This window comes from Gymnoscopelus braueri (genome assembly GCF_963280865.1).
Source record: "Gymnoscopelus braueri genome assembly, chromosome: 12".
Taxonomy (NCBI): domain Eukaryota; kingdom Metazoa; phylum Chordata; class Actinopteri; order Myctophiformes; family Myctophidae; genus Gymnoscopelus; species Gymnoscopelus braueri.
Genome location: NC_137614.1, coordinates 15,319,338 through 15,343,784, shown reverse-complemented (window position 1 = coordinate 15,343,784; position 24,447 = coordinate 15,319,338). Strand labels below are relative to the sequence as shown.

Genomic DNA, 24,447 nt, shown 5'->3' with positions numbered 1-24,447 from the left:
ATAGGCATTCATTGTCAGCAAGCACATTCATTTAAAGGATAGTTCAAACCAGTAAGCCGTGAAAAGTAACTCATCTCTTTCTGAAATCATCGGTCAGTCAAATAGTTGCACTCTTTTGGAACAGTTACTTTCCTCAATAAGGAGCACTTGAAGACGTTCATTCTAAATTAGATACCTTTGAGAGAAAGAACGGCTAATTAGCTAAAGTGAAACTAATTGTGTAAATTCTTAAACACAATAAAAATCCTCAGGGTCAATTTAACTCTGAGAGTCTAATTTAGATTCTTTATTTTACATTTCTTACACTGAGTTTAATACTGAGGTTTTGTACTGTGGAGGTAAACTATAATATTTTTTTATCACATTGACTTGATACATGCAATTCTTTAAACAGACTCTCAATTGATATTTGCTAAGTTGCAATTGCAAGGTACTGTACCTGATGGCACAGTTAGTGAATATATGATTTATGAAACAAATTCAAACTTGATTTCTAGAACATACTGATTGCAGTTTAACATGCATCGTATTTGATCTTGTATGTGGCAGCACATTCAGAGATACTAAACTGTTATGGACAACGCCATATGAATCACATAGTAGGTAAAGCTACTGAAGGTACAGCATCTCTCTAGTGCCGATCAGTGCGCATAAAGCACTCATTTTTTACATGATCTATTCTTTGGGATCTGGCATTCTTCAATTCACAAACTGGTATTCTTTAAGACTATGTCACACTAACAGAACATAATGTTCAGTGAATGAATGATTATCATCTTAAATTACTGCCAACAGAAACAATATATTCTGAGGATTAATATGTATTTTATGTTTCCTTTACAGGGGTTCACTGGACAGCATTAAGTGAATCACAATCTGTATACAGGTTGTCATAGACACCACCAAGTGCCATGTACTGTAAGTACCCTGTTGTTTATATGTACTGTATAATGTGTTTTGGCTGCTATAATAATAATACCATTTCTATTTATTTATTATGAAATCTGAATACAAACCACTGTGCTAAGCATCTATTTGACACTGAGATTAAAAAAAGCAGATGAATGCATGAAAACCATTTTGTATTTGTTCATGTTAACATATATGACATAAATGAAAACAACTGTACCCTGGGTGACAATTGTGTGAATAAAAATGAGTTAACTGCCAAATTCTGTGAATGTGTTCTGTAATGTGATAACATTTCTGTGTGCTGTGTGAGACTCCAAAAGACCAAACATGCAAATACAAGTCACACATCACTTTATTACAGCTGATTGTACAGTCTGTTTACAAAACAACTACATGAGCTGTGACCAGTATAGCTACTGTGTGATTGGTTTCTAATATTTTCTAACCTCAATCAGGAAACAAAAGTCAAAGAGACATCAGTGAAAAAAGAAGGTAGTGGTTCAACATGAAATTCATTTGCTGCAAATTTCAGCATAATACCAAACGTCATCATAGCTACACTTAAACACATCTAATTTGTTACTGATGTATCGTTCAGCACCATATCATTGGTGTTTGAGACATTGCCCCAAAAGACATACAAATGCTTCAATGTATTGCTTAAATATGCTGTTCCTTAACCACTTAAGCCCCATACTTAATTGACCAGAGTCCTCCTGTTTTAACTCCCAAAATAGCAGATCTGCAAGCTCACAACAAGTTGCAGATCTATTATTTTCACCAAATGTTTGCCCCAGAATAGGGATGGTTCAAATGGTTAAAATACCCCAAACAGGCATTTGACTGCAAAGGGTAAAGTAAACACAAAAATGTAATCTACTTTTAAAGCATTAACATACATTTCATATATGATTTATATTACAAAACATTCAGTGGCTCCCAGTCACAGAGATCGGTGGTGAATGCAGCTCATGAGCCAAGAGAGCTTTTGTGCATGACTGTAGTTATTGAAACAATACAAAGAGCTTTGCTGAGCATTGTGAAAGTGAGCTGAGGGGGAATAATTTGGTACTAATTGAAGCAGCATTCTTCGTGTAGAAGCTCTCCAGTGCCACCAGAGGGCAGAGTAATAAAACAAACTGGATCTAGCTATGATCACAGGATTTCTTAAAACACATCTAAGGAAAAGGCTGTGAAAATGGGTGGTTGAAATGTTAAGTACACCATGTTTCATCAAGGTTCAAGTTGTAGGTAGGTTTACTAGCAATGTGTCTTTGGCTCACATTCCAGGAAAGTTAGTTAAGATACAGTATAAGGCAAACAGTGGTGATAAACAAGGATTCCACTGAATAATACACAATAAAAATCTCTATTTCATAAAAAAAAGATAACTTCAACAACCAATAAGACATATATTATTATACAACACAATCAGAGGTTACTTTGCCTTTCATTGGCTGCCTGCAGGCACTCTAGTCGTAGAACGGCATAGTCTTACCAACCCAGTCGGGGTAATGTGTATTGGCTTGCCTTATCAGGTCAAGGTCAAGGTCAAGGCATTGATTTTTATATGTTGGCAGCAAGGTGTACAAAGTATCTTTGAGACTTGCCCAGAGGATTACACAGTAAAACACTATCCTCCAAATGCAGCATGAGTAAAGTAAAGCCTGATTCACACTTTGTCGCATGATGGCGTCGTGCGCCATAAATAGCAGACCTACAAGCTGACAAGTTTGTAGGTCTGCTATTTTCGCCATCGTGTGACGGAGCATAAATTAGGCTTAACTGGTTTACCCCTCCACACTCCCTAGTATGTCATTTCATTGTCAGTAACAGTGTCTGTAACTTTCAGGTCAGCTAAATGCTTGAAATGGCAATTTGAACATATACAGTATGTAGAGAAAAGATATCATTATTACAGTCAAAATGAGGGTGAAATTAAGTGGGCTGTTAATTAGAGGAACATTGCTTTCAGTGTGCGTATCACTTTTGTGTACCAGCTGTGCAGTATTTTGCATAGAACAGAATTTCCTCAGCATTACTATTACTAATGAGCCGGCATCAGTGTTACACATTGTGTGGTTCAGAAGCAGGCTACATTACATAAAATGATTGCTTGGTATCTGAACTATCTGGCAGAAAATGGGCAGAGACAACGGCATGCAACATGATCTTAACGTGAGCCAAAGTGCATGTTTGTGAGTACAGGTATAAATATAGAGGTATACAAGAGCATCTGTCTCATTCATGGATATGGTGTTTCATGAATAAAGAATTTCATCATAGAAAAACTAGATGTATGAGAAGGCTATTGTTAGACAAACAGCAGGTAGACACTAGGTTTCCAGCTCAATACTGTAGTTCAGTTTCTATATCCGGTAGCGCTATAAGCAATGAAAGCCAATACCTCACCTATAGAGTTCTAAGCACATTTGGACACATCACGTCATCACTAGAGACTTGGGTGCCATTGTATTATGCTAACCGTAACCGTCGAATCATTAAATATCATTTCCCTGTTTGTGAAAAGGCAGAGGTTACTGAGAAGACATAATTTCTTTTGTTGTGGTCACACTGCAGAGCACATTGAATGGATTTTCCATTCAACAAGTGACAAAGGTTACAAAGCAGGCAAGAGAGCATTCCCAGCAGTGGCAAGGGTCTTCCATTTCTGTGTACGTCACAATGTGTTGCATGCTCCTCCACTGCATACTGAGAGAGTGGCGATCAAATATAATATGGCATAACAGGAAGAGTAATTTTGGCTTATATTCAAAAGTTACAAAATACGATTATCTGTTCGTTTTTAGTGTGTGGTCACAATAATTTCCTCCCCAGTCAGTATAACACTCCTTCAACAAAAGTTCAAAAGTCATTTAGGTCTTGACACTTAAGTTCACGGTTGCGCTTATGTCCGTGGAATGCAAGCCCATGGAAGATATGAACACGCTGGTTCAGAGTCGAAGGTGTTCCGTGCTTTCGAGTCCCTCTACACACATTGTGCAGGAGTTTCATGGGGTGAAGCAGCCATTGGTCTTCCAGGCGCTCTCAGCTCTCTGGGCCTGGGCAAGCTTCTTCCTGGACTGCCAGCGCTGGGCCAGGGGCTCCATGAAGAGGGAGAGTGATGAGAGCAGGTAGCACACTCCGGCCAGGTAGAAGGAACAGTCATACGTCTGAGTGTAGTCATACAGGAAACCTGAGAGGACCCAACAACATAGGAACTGGCATCAGTGATCTCTTAGGAATCAACTGAATTACATGTGAATCATGGACAATGTTGACATTGTATTGGGCAATTATTAATTTGACTTATAAGCCTCTCATTTATACCATAGATTAAATGCATGCATATTAGGTTACATGCTGCTGCCACTACCCTTGACCAAAAGTCACTGGCCTTTAGAGCTACAGTTGGTTCCTGAGGGCCGGAGAATGGCTGCCCACTGTTCTTAAGGGCTACGATTGAATAAATGCAGGGGACAAATTCCATGTATGTGTAAATGTACTTGGCAATCAATACACTTAACACTTAAATTAATTTAACTTAAAATGTATACTCCAGCAGCAGAATATGTACTTTTAGAATTGATTTAAAGATTGTTGTGATCACTTTTACAGGACGGTGTGGTCGTACAGCAGTCACAAGGAGCCAGTCCACATCGACAGCAGTGGCCGTCTAGTGTAGGCTTAGAATTGAGTGTGACTGGAATTTTGCCATCTGGGCCCCATAGGCTTTGGAACAAATTGTCTGAAGAGCTTAAGGGGAAGTTCACCCAAAAATGCTTGATTTCTAAGGTCTAGACCAGCGTTTCTCAACCTTTTTTGGGCCAGTGCCCCCTATCCAATTCCAGGTCCCTTACTGCCCCCATACCAAATTAAAATGTAAAATTTAGAAAACATCTCATCGATTTCCAAATATCAGATTTTGCATTAAACTGGACTGTTAGTATGTGATTATTATGTAATTATTAGCCTACTTCCCAGGGAGAGACAAAAAGCCGATTATAAGTAGAATTGTATGGATGTCAGGCCTGTCACAGCCTGACTGGCCATGATACTGATCTGATACTGACAATGATATTGACATGATACTGATGTCAGTATTTTGGTCAGTATCATTTCAGTATCATGGTCAGTAAGCCTATCATGTCAGTATCATGGTCAGTATCATGTGACACGATACTGAAATGATACTGACCATACTATGGAGACACAAAGACCAGTACCTTATTGACACAATGACCAGTACCATGACATCCCTGTCACACAGTGCTGTGACAGGGCCTGATAGCCCTGTCACAGGGCCGTCATGGTAACATGATCGGTGACATGATAACATGTTACCATGAAGGCCTTGTGACAGGCCCCCCCAACCCAAGAGCACCTCAGCTCCCCCTTTAAAAAACATTGCTTCCAGCGCCCCCAAACTTCTCTATACGCCCCCCCTGGGGGGCTGTACCGCCCCCGCTAAGAAACACTAGTCTAGACAGACTGACAGATTTCCTCATTCACCGTAAAGGAAAATTATCCTTGTATTCATCACATCATGGGGTGAGTAAAAAATTGAAATAAAGTCATTGTTTAGGTGAACTACCCCTTTAAGCCTACTTTATACTTTGTTACAAGATGTTGTCGCTCACTCGCAATGTGATGCATTGTTCGCTATTTTCGGAAAATGACAGCATCTTGTGTCAAAGGATAAACTTGACCTTAGGCTCCAAACTTTGCACTCTCTTCTATTTACTATACTAACAGGCACTTTGGTAGCCTTCAGGGAGGTTTGGTCAACAGGAAAGTTAACAAAAACCTCAGGGATGACAGTTCTTCCCTACTATACAGGAGCAGCAGAGACGGTAAACAGAGCCACAAGCTATATCCATACCACTGCAAAGAGGGTCATTAGTCAAGTTTTGACCCCAAAATCCATAAGCCCCTCTCAGGGATTGCCTAACAAAGTGGGAATGGACCGTGTCAATGAGTTTAAGGGGAACCCCCTCACCTCAACGGAGGCCAGCAAGGGTGTGTAGAGCTATTTTGACAGGAAACACATCAGAATGCTCACAGAAAATACATATTCACCAGGATTCTGGACAAAACCTGCATACCGTAGGTGATGATTCTAAATGGTCTGTCTATAGGCCATACAAACATATTCATTAAACATCATCAACATGGGGCAATGGCAAAACCTTCACAACATTAGACGCACAAAACCTGTTCCCTAGATTAAAATCAGGTCTCTTAAAGACAAACAGAGCCAATCTGCCATCACTTAAGACTGTCTGACTCTGACCCAACCCATAGAAACAACGGTGTTATTCTAAGGGTTTCACTTGCCTTCAGGCAGGGTGAAATGTGACACTCGTCACCCCTCTATTCATTTCTGTCAAAGCAACCCCAAAAAGTCCTGTCTAGTATGAAGGCTGGACTAACTATAGGTTGTTTTTCTCATGTCAGGTTCCGTTTTCACACTGCATGATGACAGCACACACACACACGCACGCACACGCACACGCACACACACACACACACACACACACACACACACACACACACACACACACACACACACACACACACACACACACACACACACACACAGGGGATTATTACCAGGAATTCTGACCCCAGTGAAAAGATATCCCACAAGGCCCCACAAAATGCAGGCTTGTGACAAAGACTCCTCATCCATTTCTGGGAGCCCCTTGTATAATCGAATCATCCCCCACTCACCTATTCACCTATTATATGTTGGCATTCAGGCTCTGGCAGTGGGTACAAAGAAGCACATACCAACATATGTGACAGAAAGAGGAGCAATAGCTGAATGAGATGAGCTTAAATAAGCCCTCCAACCTGGTCAGCTGCTTACACGTCACAGTTACACAGTTACCCACATAGTGGTACGTGTGCATATGACCCAATCTAATATACCGTATCTGCCTGAACTAGCTCGCAAGCTACTTATTTGTTTTCTTCTTCAAAATGTTCTCCCAATTTAGTCATTATGCCAATTCACAGTTGGGACTACACACACGGGGGGTGTGTGTAGTCCCTATCACTGCCAACCGCTACTATTGGGCTGCGGAGGGTGTCGACAACCACGTCTCTTTGATACACATGGAGTCGCCAGCTGGTTCTTTTCACTTGACAGGAGTTTCACCGGGAGGGCATAACGTGTGCTTAGGAGCACACTATCCTTCTCAGTTCCACTCCGTGCTGAACAGGCGCCCCGGCTCCAACCAACCTGTTGCTAGTGCAGCAACAGAGATCATCCTCCTCACCCGGCTTCTCACCCATAAATGCTACCAATTGTGTTTGGAGCATCCGGCCACCCATGTACTGTGGAAAATTCAAACCCCAGTATCTACAGCGGTGGACAGAGATTTAACCCCTGCACCACCCGGGCGTTATGCATCATTATATACAGTACTAGACCGGTGCCCGTTGGGTACCGGCCTACTCGGGAACAACGCAAGTTGAGAACGATGCAAATAGGGAATGCATGCACAACCCATTTACGCAATACTCGTTATACCTGTTGTCAGAGTACCCGTTGCAACCGTCTGTCTGTCTGTGTCCCTTTTGTGCCCATATGGACTGTGGACTGACTAACTAATCAGATGGCAGGTGTAGGGAATTCAACATGTGTCGGTCGAACGGTTCTCGAGATATGTGAATTACAGACGTACATAGATTCCGTGCATTTATTCTAAAATATGCACAGACAGACACACATACACACTGTTACGTGTATGTGTTACAGTACGATTGTCTGTGTTTCTGCCCCCCCCTACTGTTTCTCCCCATCCATCACTCCTCAATCATTCCATCACCCATCAACTCCGCCTCACCATCCCATTGGTTCCCTAATCTCCAGTCATCCAATCATCTCCCATCACCTGCAATAAATACACCTGTGCACCTTCCACCAGTCCCTATTCCCTTCTACCACGCCCAGAGAGAGATTGTGTTCAGACCTAGTAGTAAGATTTGGAGTACCCTTTACATTACATCAAGTAGTTTATCCCATTAAAAACGGATAAGCTTCTGTGTCATTTTAGATTTTTGCGTTGGCTATCAACTATATCAGATATACAAGCTTGTACAAGCTTGTCTGCCATTTGTCCCCATTTTTTTTACATTTTTTTAAAAAATCTTGAAAGTGTGAGAACTACTGCTTTAGTTAGAAGCCATTTGTAGAATCGCCCTCTGCGGCCCTCAGGTCTTAATGGGTTAAGTTAAACACATTAGGTTAGGTGTGAGTGCCACGCCCTGTATTTTGTTTAGATAGTTACTGTACGTAGTAGGTTTTGTTTTTGTTTAGAGAGGTTTTGTTTAGTTAGTGGTTGGTTTTGTTTATTTTGATTTGGTACTCACCATTTAGTTTATCTGTTGGATTTAGTTGAGAATCAGACATTCACATTGTAAATAAAACACAGAATTTACTTCATCCCATCAGTTTCAATCCATCATTTCACTTGATACCATATTATTGTCCCTTAAATACCCTGGAGTCTAGACCACCAGTAGGGCATATCCTGTGTGTGTGTGTGTGCGTATGTGCATATATGCCATTCACAATGGTTTTGAATGACTGATTCTGATGATTCACTCACCTGCCAGAGGTGGTCCTGTGAGACAACCCAAGCCAACAAAGAACATAGAGAATCCCATGGAATTGTTCAGTTTTTCTGTTCCCACCAGGTCTACCTGTAGATGGAAAGAGCAGGACAGGAAACATCAAGCATAATTCATTTAGGAATTTAAATATTGGCTAATTCAAAACTTGACTTGATAATCTTCTCAGTAGCTGATGATCCACGGTCAACTACTTTGATTTAAATAATCACAATATGGCTGATTATTGTTAGGTCTTCGTGATCCGATTTTTGGCTTTGGCTGTATTTTGGATATTAAGTGTCGGGTTTCGGAGTAGAGGCCCTTTTATTTGTCTCAACATTGTTAATGTTGTAATTACAGTTTTATTACAGGTAAACTCCCCTTGCAGTCAGAACGGCAGACTCATTCCCAATTTTCTGCTTTAGTCTGAAAACACACCTCTTCATACTATGACGCCTGCCAGTTTACTATGCACATGTACTGTATGTTGGTTAATTGTTCACATATTGACCACAAATAATGTTATTTAGATAGCTTGTTTGTATAGATGCTAGGTTTGATGTTTACCTAGGGTGCGTTCGGATATGCGCACCGTGAGCGCACTCACGTATTGGTTTGTACGGACCAGTGCGCTCAGTGCCTTATATCCGAACGCACCCCTGGTTTCCTAGTTTCTTTGAGGCACTACATTTATCTCTTTGCACTTTATGTGACTCTTTACCCTGTTGCTTGATGACTACGGTTCATGCTTACTCTGCTTACTCCAATCTCGCACTTTTAAGTTGCTCTGGATAGAAGTATCTGCTAAATGCCCAAACAGTAAATTCTAATTGTGAATTGTATTCATGTAATATTGATAAAGACGAGCTTAAGAGATAAAACACCATCACTACCATCATCTTCTATGATGGCTTAATTGCTGAGGACAAATTCCAGGTATGTGCAAATGTAATTGGTCAACAACTAAAGGGGACAAACTTATTTATTATTTAGTCTCTAAATAATAAATAATGTTTGTGTACTGTAAACCAATGACCACTCAGTGGTCAGTGCAGTTGTATGGGGTGTAAACAGGAGCCCCTTCCACTGGAACAGGCTGTTTAGCCTGAATGAGTCCCCTGATTCCAATCAGACTCCTTTAACCTTCATCAAACAGATAGCAGGAGGACTTAATTCACAGAACAAAAAACTGCTCCGACCGGTTCTGTGGGCAACTTTGTACAACGCCTCACAACCTGATGACACTGGTCATCCCGTTTGCCCAGGAGCATTGCAGCACCGCCCCTATCTGAAGACACCATCTCCCAACTGAAATGTCATCACATCATGCAATGACCTATTTGTGTTCCAGGTGAGAAGATGACCTCACGATACTGGATACCAGGTGACTTAATTGCACCACCCTACCTGACAGTTGGTAACCCAGTGACGTTAGATATCACCCTCAAGAGTCCCTTGTCACTCGTCTTTCAAGGATACCCTTCTCCCCTTACGACACACACATGCACAAATATACATGTGCATGCACACGTGAGCGTGCACACGTGAGCGTGCACACAACGCATCTGTGTTAAGTTAATGGTTGAGTTGATAATGTAATTATTGTAATGTAATTATTAATTTTTCACACTCTCTCACACACACACACACACACACACACATGCACGCACGCACGCACGCACGTGCGCGCGCGAGCACACACACACACACACACTCTCCTACTGCGCTGTATACATATATAGATACTGTATTATGCATTTGGTTACTGGGGGCCTACAATGTACTGCAAATGAACTACAGACAGATAATGGAGTAAGACTGAAAGGTAGATCTGTGTAGTAAGTTAAAGGTCATCACAGAGACAGCATGTCCTGATATGCCACCCATACACTACAAGACTTTGACAAGATTTCTTTTTTTAAAGACTAACGTCTGACACCCTCTCACTTTAAGAAGACTTTTCAAAGAATGTTGAAGTTGTGTGTTGTGTTATCTATCTACAGTATGGAATTCATGCAACATATGGAATGTCAACCATTCTAGGGTGTTATTCATTTCATTGTAAACATGAACTGATCTTCTGGACGTCTCTACAAAGTAGGTGAAAGTAGAGACACCATCACACGCACGCACGCACGCACACACATACGTGTGACGTCACTGTCGCTATCGGGCGCCAGCCCCCTAAGTCGCGCCGTTATTTTTTGTATTGAAATCCCCATAGGGGTCATATAAGAACTGTGTTCCAAAAATAAACAAATGACACGTTTCTGTCAGGGGGGTGGCTCTGCATCGTTTATGATATACATTCATATTTGATACAGCCTGTTTCTGGAGAAAATGTTATTAATTCTGCCTTAAAAGTCTTAAAAACTACACTTCCGGGTCTGAAATCACTGTCCCTACAACAGCCGGAAATATAGTCTTTGGGTCATTTGACTCGTTTCTAGCATTTATTGTTTTACTCTTTGGGAAAATGTGTCTATTATCTTCAGTCGATGCTTCATATCCATATGAATACACATCTCCTGGATGATTTGTTTATTTTTCTAACACAGTTCTTAAATGAGGCAATCTAAGATTCCCCTATGGGAATTTCAAAACAAAATATAACGCACCGACCCAGGGGGATAGCGCCCTCTAGCGGCAGTGACGTCAGGACTTCGGTGCTCTATTGAGTGCCATTGTTGGAAGTTGATTGATCGTTTAGCTTTTAGGACACACACACACACACACACACACACACACACACACACACACACACACACACACACACACACACACACACACACACACACACACACACACACACACACACACACACACACACACACACACACACACACACACACACACACACACACACACACACACCCGGGCCTGACACTTATAGACTGTGATGTGACAATAAAGTCGTGATTCTGATTCTGACAGAGCTGACTTGAGATAATGCAGATAATGGCCCTCACCAGGACGGGTAACAGCAACGCCATGTATCCACCACAGAAGATGGCGAAGAAGATGGCATAAACCATGAGCAAGAGGTAGGAGGTGGCCAACGGTGAGAGCAGGTTCACCACACCGCAGAGGATCAGATAGGCCTTGTGGTAGTGGTACTTGTGGAACAGGTTCCTGTCCGTCACCCACCCTGAGGCCAACTGGGCAATGGTCTCAGTGATACCTGGGAGGAACACACAGGGGAAGAGGTTTCAATGATGAGGGCAGAGAGAGAAGATATGATAGGTGAAGGACAGTGGGGGAAGTTCCAGTGTAGATCATAAATGCAGACTGTCACAGAATGTTGGTCAGACTAATACTGTATGAGGATATTACACAGTTTCCTTTTAAGATATACGGTATATAGACAGGATATGAAATAAAATATCCAGGCTGTCACTTTTTACAGAAACTACCAAAAATAACCAGAATATTATCTCAAAAACTTCCTATGAGTCATGTACAGAAATTTTCACAGCTATTCGTTTCCTACAGTACAATATGGCTTGAGCAAAAGCCAAGGTGTTACATACATAAAGTACACATTTTCAAATGAATGTATTGTTATCAAACATTAGAGCAGAATATCATTCACCAAAACACAAGACACTAATGAATATCAACAATGTAATCTAAAGCAGTGGTTCCCAAACTTTTTAGCTCAAGACCCAAAAGAGAAATTAGATGTTTGCCCGGGATCCAAACTAGTTTCACTACTTCTTACACTATAAAAAATTTAGTTATATATATGAAATACTTTTGAAACATGTAGGAATTTGTTTTTAAGTGATGAAAAGTTGAGAGTTTTTTAAAGATGGATCCCGACCCACTGTTTGGGAAACAATGATCTAAAGTATGGCAAAATAGTTAATGAGTTGTCAATTGATCACTGATGATACAGATCTAACCACTTTAACCGTGACCTCGCGATTTTGGGCAAAAACATTTCTAAATATAAAAAAAGTAAATAGGGCTTAAGTGGTTAACATACACGTTGCTTATCTGGACATAAGGGAGAAAGCTTGTTCCACACACCATTGGAATGCCATGGCTGACATTCCTGAGGGTCATTTCAACAGATGCTTAGTCTTAGAGTTAACTGTCAAAGTCAGCAAAACTCAGTGTCGGGCCATGTTGCACTGCAGTGTGTGGTTAAAGTGCAGGGGAAGCTGTGCAAGCATATATTGAGTGACCTGTCAACATGTCAACCTGTCAACCTGTCACGTGCACGTTGCGTTAAAGAAACGATACCGTCAATCAATCATTGTGTTGCGCCACCTGGGTGTTTGTGTAGCAAAAAGAGACAGAAGGGAGGAAAAGTAGGGGATGGGAGGGTGCACTGCAGCACAACGTCACGTTTGATGCACCACATGAGCATCAAAACGTCACGTTTGGACATGATGATCCTGTTCTTGGTCAACAAACAGGTGCTTGAAATTGTAGTTTACAATACATCTATATGCTTTACATTTGTTCTACAGTAAGATAACACCCAGGCAGAAACCCATTATGTGTTGCACCCTTGTCCAATAGATTTATTTTCTGATACATTGCCTCCAGCGGGTATGATGACTGGGCAGATATAGTATGCTGCTCTCTGCTGAGGACAACTGGAATGCGATAGGCGGTGCGGCAACTGCAGTGGTCTATTGACCGTCGCAGGAATAGCTGCTGGCAGGCAGCACCAAGCCATTGATCGATTGATCATACAAGCCGGTCCCATGCAGATGAGAGTTGCCCATCCCTTGCTCACCCACTGCACCACAACTACTACAACACGTTCTCCACCTAGAGGCTTTAATGCCTGCAGACCAAATTGCAGAGATGTCTTGCTGCAGTGCCAGTGATCATATTTAAAATACAAGTAATACAAATCTTGAAGTAATCCATACAATCTCTTGACATGTATTACCGTTATGATAGTTTCCTTTCTCTGACGAGTGCTGCACTAGCCTCAGCAGGCTATAAATAAATACAAAACAGGATGAATAATGAAATGCCCTGTCACTGAACACCTCTGCCTTTGTTACATAATAGAACCTAGTACATATCTCTCCACCACGGTTAGGAATATGACATGAGGCAGCTGTGCTGTGTTTATGTGTCCTCCTCTAGTGACCAGAGAGTTTCCTGGGGCGTGAGCAGACAAGTTGCAAGCTTGTTTGTGTGTTTTAATCGCAGCAGGTTAGCCCAGGTCTGCAGCTGTTCCCGTTCAGACTCAGCACAATGCAGCTTCAATAAAGCCCTCTCTACATTAAGTGGCGCTTCGGACCAAATGCCTCTGAGGAAAGTGTTCATTTCTTTTCCTCCACAAATGTGAAGCTCTCACCCCATCACGGGCTGATTAAACAGGTGTTTTGATTCACTTAAATAGAGTAAAAGGTGAGGGAGATGCAGAGACACTTTTTACTCTGCTTCAAATTGGATGATTGACCCTGTATAAAGTCTGGGTATAAAACGCATGTTCATTCTCCTAGCCTTCCTCATTACTGAGCCGATTCTGTTGGCTCGTACTACCCACTCTTTTGTACACATTGCCGCCTCAGTGCTCCTCCGCAAAACATCAGCCACTTCAGAATTGGAACCAAAAATGGGGAGCCCCCTCTTGTCGCCACGGCAGCTACTTTACTCAGTTGGCCGTTGCCTAGCGACTCCCACTAGTGACAGTGTTGGTGGCGGTGGGCTGACACGGGGACCGACCCGGGCGATAGTGGGCTCCCTCCCTGGGACAACTCAATGGGCCTCTGTGACAGGGACGGAGGGGGACAGAGGGGGACAGCAGGACAGCGGGACACTGAGACGGTGGCTTTGTGGTGTGCGTAGTAGACAGTCTCTGCTCTCTCAGCTCAACACTGCTAATGACCAGAGAATGTGACAGAGCAAACGTGTCCAAGGAATCTGTTTCTCTCTTTCCGGCACACTGATTCTAATTGGTTGGCACGCTGCTCATTTAAGTAGACTCGTGGACCACCAGAGGGAATTGAGCATCTATTATGTTCTTGTTTTTTGTTTGACTTTCATAAAGCCAACTATAAATGTTGTCGGCTCTTGTCTACCAAAACACAGTGCACTGCATCCGCCTACCGTAAGTGATAGTAGAGCTTGAGAATAGTCTTATTTTACTTTACAAAGTGGCGATGGGTGAGTTAATTCTCCCAAGTATTTTGTCTTTATTGAGACAGTATGGACGCTGAGGAGACAACATAGGGGAGGCAGAGGAAACAAGGCTTTGATGGGATTCAATTCCATCAGGGGCACATTCACCATCAGGAATAATCTGTTTCAGGTGGAAATGATCTGAATTGCTGGTGTGCTGTAGAAATAATGAGGAAACTAATTTGACCCAGACAATAACATATACAGTACATGTTTTACCATGACCTTTTCATGCTAACCACTGATCTATTCTAAATTACCCTATAGGTAACCTCAATTTATGGATATACATCTATAAATTCCACAAATCTCTTTCTGTCCTTCACATATCTTGAGAGCCATTCATCCAATCGACTTCACACTTGGTGTACTGCTAAGGACCCAAGGGAGTGCAGTCTTGATTGTGAAATCGATCGGATGAGCACTTCTACAGAACCGCTCTGGACCGGCACGTATATCTCGTGAACCACTCTTCCAATCAACTTCACACTTGATGGGTGTATTGCTGAGGAGCAAAAGAAAGTGTGGTGTGAAGTAGATGGGATGAGCACGTCTCACACCCCGAATGGGAATTGCATTAGTGGCATCAAAAAGCTCAACTAAAGTAGCCTAACACAAGCCCACATGATTCAAACTGCTATGGGGCAACTACAATTCACATTAAGTTGAAAACTGTAACCTTGAGAAGTACTTAGAACAGGGATCTTCAACAGGGGGTCCGGGACCCCTAGGGGGTCCACAGAGTTACTATAGGGGGGCCACCAAATCTTTGACAACACTGATACTCAATGAAGCCATTTATGAAATCTATGAAAAAGTTTAATCTGCAACACAATTTTATACAATATGTAGTGGGGGTCCCTGCTTCATCTGTCTCTCAGCTAAGGGGTCCTTGGCCTGAAAAACGTTGAACTTAGAATAAAGAATAATAAACAAGACACAGAGTCTAATAACGGTGTGGCTTCCTTGTGCAATATGTGACTATCGATTGCAAGTTACTAGATTTGCAGTTTGTGAACGAAGCACCATTGATGTGCTAACGTGTTAAGTGACGCAAACTTTGTTGATCACATGCTACAGAGCATAGCCATGTGATTCGATCTATGCACGTAGCAGAGATAGATACAGAGACAGACAGAGATACAGACAAACATTGTTTTAGATGCTGGCCCCTTCTGCACCATGCCGTAAAAACTATATTTAAAATATATATATATATATATATGAATAATTTCTCCTTGCACTATACACTATATTACACTATATGACAGTTTATTGTCATGGCCTTGTCATCCAGAAGACTGTGGCAACACATGTTGTACTTCAAATACTATGTAGCCAGCATTAGCCTTGTCTACAAGCATCTTTAGAAGGTCCAGCAGTCTCTATCTCCCAAGAAGTGATAATTATTTATCTTGGGATACATTACTGAAAAGATGCTTGCCCTCAACTTGTGAACACATCAAAGTAGTGAGTGTTGTTATTATACAGTAGGGTGGAGCAGCATTTCAATAATTCACAACGCGCCACCAGGCACCCTTAAAGATTTACATGCACGTGCATGGCTGGTGAAGGAAATGCTGTTTTTTTTTCATATGCGGTGGCCTCATCAATGGGATACTGCTGAACCCACCAGCTTTGGCCAGTAGGCCAAAGTTCAGCCTTTATGTAAGCACATTCATTACATAAGACTGCAGTCTGAGCAGCTCACAAATAATTAATGCCTAAAAGTTGACTGAGGACATTTTCTTTTTGCATCACTTCTTAAACTCAGTCTAAAATGAAACCCAGAGCTCTCTCTTCACAAACACAGTGAGCCTCTCCATTAGCAGCTGCATTAACAGACATAATAGTAGGAGTCCTCTGTTTTAGTGAAATGAGAAGCTACTCAAGTATCATGCATGATTTGCCTTGTAAGAATTGATCTTTTAAGATAATGGGCATACATGTCCACTGTGGAGCTTACCTGCAACAGAGATGATGAAAGAAGCATCCATGGCACTGATTCCCAGGGTCCTGGCACGGGCAGACAGGTGGAAATAGGGGATAAAGTAGGCCAGCTGACTGAAGACCAGAGACCAGGTGTAGATGCAGAAGAATGGGTCCTTCAACAAGGAGAAGTCCAACACTTTGGATTTTTGGATGGCCACCTCACAAGGTGGTGTGCTGGCATGGGATGGATTCCCCACAATGGCAGACCCATTCATGCTGAGCTCTGTGGAGCTGTCTGGGCTCCCTGGTTTACCCTGTCTCAGGTCATGGTGGGGTTCATGGTGACCATTCATGCCATTCAAGACCAATTTGGTCAGTTCAGGGTTTGTGGAGTGGTCCTTGGTGATCTGGGCACCCTGTCCCACTAGAGTCTCTGTTTCCCAGTGAGTTGGGTGAGGAGGAGGGGAAGGGAATGAGTCTGTTTTGGATATGCCATTGGTCAGGTGAGGGGAACCACTCCCGTTCAGGCAACTCTTAGGGTGTTCCTTCTCTGAGGAACTTTTGAGGGATGCAGCAGGGCTTTGCATCGGGGAGATGGTGGAGGTGGCGATGGTTGCGGTGGCAGGCTTTACTTTAATTGGTCTCAGAAGCATCGCAGTAGCCACAAGGTTCAGCATAAGACCCCCCAGGATCAGTAGGGCTCCTGTGGAAGATACACAGAAACCCATTCAGCCTAACACAGTCCCAAACCCATCACTATACATATTAGGGGAAGACTTTCAGTCCAAAATATAAGTGGTGTGGCATGTTTAGCCCATTCAATACGACTCATGGTACACTTGAAATTACCTTCATTTCAGCATGCTATAAAAAACAACTTGCCTGAGATAGGTAATCCAACACACTACATATCATTGCGTAGTTTCCTATATGTCAAAGTTACATTATCATTTTACAGTAATAATGCATTTTAAAACACAGATTGATTTGAAAAGTCTAGATGAAAATAGTCCCTGGAGAAAAGATTTATTTACGAATGAAATTCAAATGATAAACCATGCAATTATGAGCCAACATTGGCTCGATTGTTCCAAACAGGTACGTTTGGTGATAAAACGTTTGGGGGAAATGAAAACATATGCAAAATCGATAAATAAAGGCATCAATGGAAAGATTGTCTATGTTTATGAATGATATATGTCTGAAGCTGTGAAAAGACAATGACAACATGTATTGGCATTTGAATGATCATTTAAATTCCACTTGATCTAAAATAAAAAAAATCACACCCAGTGTGAAGTGGGCAAGTATACTGTGGCAAGTGGGATTCACTTAAAAAAAAACATAAATGTGTTTTTTTAAGTGCATAGTCCTATTTATAGTGTGTCATGTTTCACTAGCCAATCACAGTCCTGAATAGACTGTGATTGGCCAATCACGGTGCAGGGTTAGGGGGTACACTGGTGGCCAATCACAGCGCAGGATTGGGGGGTGCAAATATCCAAACCTCACATATAGGGGCGGTTTCACCGCCCAAAAATCACACCCAGTGTGAAGTGGGCGGTGTGGTCACAGTGGTCATCACAGTGATGGAAGTTCACTTAAAGAAAAGTAATATTGTGGACCAACCATTGTACACCCCTAACTTAAAAAAAACCATAATGTGTTTTTTTTAAGTGCATAGTCCTATTTATAGGGCTATGCACATGTGTCATGTTTCACTAGCCAATCACAGTCCTGAATAGACTGTGATTGGCCAATCACGGTGCAGGGTTAGGGGGGTACACTGGTGGCCAATCACAGCGCAGGATTGGGGGGTGCAAATATCCAAACCTCACATATAAGGGCGGTTTCACCGCCCAAAAATCCCACCCAGTGTGAAGTGGGCGGTGTGGTCACAGTGGTCATCACAGTGATGGAAGTTCACTTAAAGAAAAGTAATATTGTGGACCAACCATTGTACACCCCTAACTTAAAAAAAAACATAAATGTGTTTTCTTTAAGTGCATAGTCCTATTTATAGGGCTATGCACATGTGTCATGTTTCACTAGCCAATCACAGTCCTGAATAGACTGTGATTGGCCAATCACGGTGCAGGGTTAGGGGGGTACAATGGTGGCCAATCACAGCGCAGGGTTGGGGGGGTGCAATGGGTGGTCGATGTCCAAACCTCACATATAGGGGCGGTTTCACCGCCCAAAAACTAAACAAAATGAAAGAAAGATGAATTCTGCTGTAAAATGATGCAGAATTCATGATGATGGCATGAGACAGTAATGCCTAATTTATACTTAATTTTACAATGGTGTCCCACGGCAAAAGTCGCCGATACAATACCCCTAACCCTTTTTTGGCGACAGGACACCATTGTACAACTGGAGTATATTAAAGCAGCACTATGTAACTTAATGTTTATGAATAAAATGTAATTTTGTCCAAACTGTATGGTAGAGTATGTTAATACAATATAATGCTCTATTAGCTCAATGGTAAAAATGTCAGCACTTGCACAGGATACCTGGGTTCAAATCCGGGGTATATGAGGAAAGTTACATAGTGCAGCTTTAACACTATTATTGTATTACCTTATTTACTACATAAATATTATTTGTACACTATGTCTAAAGAAATTACGATGATAATAAAACCTTTTATATCAAAGAAAATAGGCATAAAGCACATAGTTGCTATTGAAGGTGTCATCTTTGTATATAAAAATGAGTTTTGATAATAGAACCATTTGTAATTTGATGCAATGCAACGTGAAAATTACTTTCAGAAAGGAAATGGATGCATAGTTTTGGTGTAAACACTTCTTATGTACAGCACTCTTATACCAACCCATATAAATTGGAAACATGCCTGTAAACCTTTTATTTCTTTTTTAGTGCACAACAGCGAAAGAAGCACATTAGTGATTGCCACCATCTCCCATTTAAAAGACTGGTCTCACTTACCTTGCCAAGCATATTGATCCAGCAACAGCTGAGTGAAAGGAGCCAGGGCAAAGGTCAAACCCATCCCGGAGCGCCCAATTGCATAAGCCGTCGCTAACCTCTTTCGGAAATACAACGCTGTGACAACCGAGAAGCCCTGGTATAGAAGTGCAAAACCAATCCCTAAGTAAGATAAAGAAGGTTATGGTAATTGTCAGATAACTTCTGAGTCATTTGGACGAGGACAGACAACAACAATGCTGTGTGCAACCTCTAATAGTACAAGGCACGTGAAGACCACTGACTGAACATATTCACAAGGCGGCCATTATTCAAATGATAGCCATTTTGCTCTGACTTCATTTATATAAAGTTTAAAGTAAGAGCAAAATGGACACTGACCAATTCTGTTCTGCAATTCACGTAAAAGCAATCACCTTACAAATATAGAATACATTTGGTAAATGACTTCAGTCTTATGGAAATTGTGACTTTTTTGTCCATTTGTGTAGTTTGCAGAATACGTACACTCCATTCTACTGTGTAGAGTTCTAATCTGCATACCAAACATTGCTACTCACCAACTATCAATCCCATGCTGACGTACAGGTACGTAACGCTGGTGGCAAAGACGCTCAGGAGGAAACCTATGCTGACCAGCACCGCCCCTGCGATAGAGGTCGCCCTGGTCCCATATTTGGCACAAGCCACAGAGGCCAGGGGCGCTATGGAGATTAAAACAAAGGAATAATGGTAAAATGCGACTGTATTCTTTCTAGCATTCGATATCCAATGGTATGTGTTAATTAAGAAATAAAACATGAGAGGCGTGGTATACAAGGATAATCTAAACTTTGTAAGGGGAGATTTTTTTTTCCAGTTTTGTTGTACCCCAACATTTAAAAGTGGATTGACGGGGTGCCTGCTGGCTCAGCTAGTCAGCACACAGTCTTGCGTATGATAGATCTCCGCCTGCTGATCTGGGAAAATCAAACTTCACTGAATGGGCTTGGATGGCAGAGAAAACCAGTGCTAACAAACCAGCACTAACAAAAATGTCTACTGCTTTGAAAACCAATGCTGATACAATCCCATTACTAAGGACCGCACTAAAGTCTTTGCATTGGTTCTCTGATGCAGTTGTTTTTTTTTTATCTCTGACTTGTTCCAATTTTAGCCCATACATTGAATTTTGATGTCACCAGACGCACCAGTAAGTGTAGATCTGGCTATGCAAGACTACCGATGAGCTATATATACTCCTAGTGTGAGGACCAAGGTTTGGATTCCTACTCCCGTCTTGTTTCTCCTCTCTCTCTGCCCTTGGTTTCCTGTCTCTCTACACTCTCCTGTCTGAAATAAAGTATAAAAATGAAGAAAAGAAATACCTCCCCACACACACACAAAAAATATCAATATTGTTGATGACATTCGATGACTAGGACATCACAATATACTTTGTAGGCATGTTTTGCTTATTTAGACAGCGTGGAGAAACGGGAAACCAAAGGCAGAGAGAGCAGGGGAGACAAAGCACAAGTCTCCTGCTGAAATTGAACCATGGACGTAGACATTATATACACTAACAGGTCAGCAACGGGTATGCCTGGCCTGTGAGACTTTTGAGATTCAATCCAGAGCTCATAATGATGTTCCGGTGGTGTGGACAAACACACAGAATGGTGTGGTGTGGACTCTGACCTGCGGATAGACGCAGGGCAGACATGATCGAGCCGATCCAGCTGATGCTCTCAGCCGAGCCTCCAAAATCATCTTGGAATGCTACAAAGAAGATTCCAAAGGTCTTCAGCGTTCCCATCACCAGGACATTAACCTGGAATCATACGCAGAGAGTAACATGAACAGACACATAAGCATGTGTACATTTGGATACACTTGCATATCAGTCATGTAAATATACACACACAGTTACAACTCAAGGGCTATTGCTTTGTTCTTTTTAGTTTAGTTTTTCCGTAACTAAATCACACCTCACACCTAGCTTTAGTTAATAATGTTTTACAGAAACCTGCTCTTGCAAGTACATTCTAACATTGTAAATGATGTCAAATCTGTAAAACCAGTTCCATGACTAGTGAGTGCCAAAAACACTAGTCTTATATAAAACACAGTTATATATTGCACAATTGCCTTTTTAGCTGAAAGGCACAACCGTCGTGTTGTTGCCGATGCAGTTGATGACATCAACAGCAGCGGGGACTAAATGCACAGCATGTTTCCAAAGTTTGCCTTTTCCAAAACCCAATAAATGAGCTGGCCATCATCCAGACTTCAGCCGAACCCAGCCTCAGATGCCACAGCTGTTTCCAATAAGGGGAACTTATTACAGATTCACCACGGCCAAGATTGATTCAAGATCATTTGACGTGGGAAGCGGTTAACGCATTTAGACCTGAGGTTCCGATTCTACAAATGTCTTCTAAATCCTAACAGTTTTCAGAAGAAACGTATGTTGCTATAATATCAGTGGTTCTCAAACCTTTTCATATCAAGGACCACCCAAAATTATATGTATTTGGCCGCAGACCCCCATCTCAAAATATGTTGTTCCAGGGACCCCCCAGAAGCAAAGATTTTAGTTAAAAATGTTGTTTCAAAAAATATATGTGTTCAAAGATTTGCACTATTAAAAAATAGCAGATCTACAAGCTCGTAGCGCGGCACTCGGAGCCGTGCTATGAGCTTGAAGAGCTGCTATTTTTTAATAGCCAAAGTAAAATAATGGTTATAGCTAAAATGACACAGATGCATTCCCAGATTGAATGGGTTAATAAGGACGTACCAGGAAGCAGTGGACCACGACCATCCAGCCCCAGCCCCCGTCTGGAGGGTCTACAAGGTCTTTCTCCATCTCCTCCTTCTTATTGGTCGGGGCAGCCATCCTGAACAGGCCGATCTTAGCTGCCTTGGCTTCGCTGAGAAAATAACAAAAAAAGCAAAACACTCAATAACTTCAAAGTAAGCCTCAGGCTTCCTACTTGCAAGCATTCTTCTATTTGTGATCTCCAAGTCCCATATAAGCACTCCTCATAGCCTGATTATCAGCCTGAAGCTGCAGTCTGACAGTGGCTGCAGTGTCGGCGATTACGAGGGGGACGGGATTCAAATTTCCCTAAACCAATCACAAGAGATCCACGGATCCGCCTACATCTGACATCATCGCACAGCTTGTTTTAGCAGATATTCGCTGATTGGCTTGTCGTTAGACCCACCCCCACGTCCGACTCTAATTTGACTGTTTTTTTCTACCGCGAAGATCCATAGGCTCAACACCAGACCAAGAAGAGCAGTCGACTCAGAGAGTGGGCGGGGTCTATGGTTTGGAACCAGGCTACACTCCTCATGCATTTCTTCGGCTATTTTTGAATAGCCAAAGAAATCTTTCAATGACACAGATGCGTTCCCGGTCTTAATGAGTTAAGAGTTAAGCGTCTTGCCAGGGATCGCAGCGCGAGGCGTTGTGTGCTTGTAGATCTGCTATTTTCGGCTAATGTTCCCCTCAGAATAGGGAAGATAGGGTTTTAATTTGAAAATGTTATTGGAGGATAAACCCCTTGAGATGCATCATCTCGTCTTCCAGGGGGTCCTCAGGCACAACGCACAAACAATGACAAGAAACAATCACATAACATTCAACAATAACAACAACAAGACATACACATGAGGGCTCTCACACCATCCCAGACCATTCTACATCTGTTACACATGTCATCTAAAAAACTCAAAAATAAATAAATGAAAAAATTTAATAAAAATTAGCTATCAGCAGAATCTAAATTCAGTCAATTATAAAAAACAAGAATCAAAAGCAAGAACAGTTAGATTTGAGCGAATCAAGCAAAGACATTTTGAAAACAGGAAATGAACTAATTGATCTAAGTAAAGTAGGTAAATGAATATCTTGAACTATACAGACGTAAAAGCTCTTTCAAATAAGAAGGATAATTAAAGTAAATACACTTAAAAACAAAAAGCAACCAATGACAATGTCTCCTATCATGAGGAGATAACCAATTTAGCGTATCATACAGAGCACAGTGATGTGTACTGTAAGGACACCTGAGTACAAATCTACAGATATTATTGTAGACTACATTTAATGAATGAAGATGTGTCTCTGAGGTGTTGATAAAAAGCTGATAAATGATATCACCATAATCAATGATGGGAAGTAGACGCTGCTGAACAATGCGTTTTCTTATTTGATAAGTAAAACAATGTATTGATCATCTGAGACTATTATTTGCTTTACTCCTAACAGAATCAATATGAGGCTTAAAAGAAAATTCAGAATCTAACCAAAGACCTAAGTATTTAAATGTCTCCACTGTTTTAAGTGGAGACCCATCTGTAAAATAAATAGACAATTCAGAGGATGTACGATTAAGAAAGTACCTAGTACCAAACAACATGCTGCACGACTTCTGCTTGTTTAATATAAGATTATTATTTAAAAGCCATTCTTGTACCACATTAAATTCAGTTTGCAAGGAGCTTTGAATTTTAGATATATCAGAATCAGGTGTATGAATAGGCGTGTCATCAGCATATAACTATATGGAGCAATTGGTGCATATTTTGGGAAGATCATTTATGAAAATGGAAAAAAGTAAAGGACCTAAGATTGATCCTTGTGGTACACCTTTTTCTACCACCAAGAAGTTCGATTTAACATCATTAAAAGAAACACACTGACGACGATTATGAAGGTAAGAACTAAATCAAAGTAATGCCTGTCGAGAAAGGCCAAAATCAAGGGGCCTCATTCAGCAACGGTACTTAAGAGGAAATTTCTTCTTAAACCCATTTAAGAAGTTTTTAAGAATATTTTGGTATACTCCAATGTTTTCTTAGCTGTGATCTGTTCTT

General features: G+C 41.5%; 1 protein-coding gene across 1 annotated transcript; it reads right to left on the bottom strand.

The window, feature by feature from the left end:
• Window positions 1-3,862: 3,862 nt before the first annotated feature.
• slc16a4 (solute carrier family 16 member 4) lies at window positions 3,863-22,459 on the bottom strand (the record flags this gene model as incomplete). Its single annotated transcript, XM_080443815.1, has 8 exons — window positions 3,863-4,108; window positions 8,532-8,625; window positions 11,505-11,716; window positions 16,655-17,323; window positions 19,579-19,740; window positions 20,139-20,282; window positions 21,259-21,391; window positions 22,361-22,459. 8 exons carry the CDS (start codon window positions 22,457-22,459, stop codon window positions 3,924-3,926), a joined length of 1,698 nt encoding a protein of 565 aa, XP_080299941.1. The 3' UTR covers window positions 3,863-3,923.
• Between the last annotated feature and the right edge of the window lie 1,988 nt (window positions 22,460-24,447).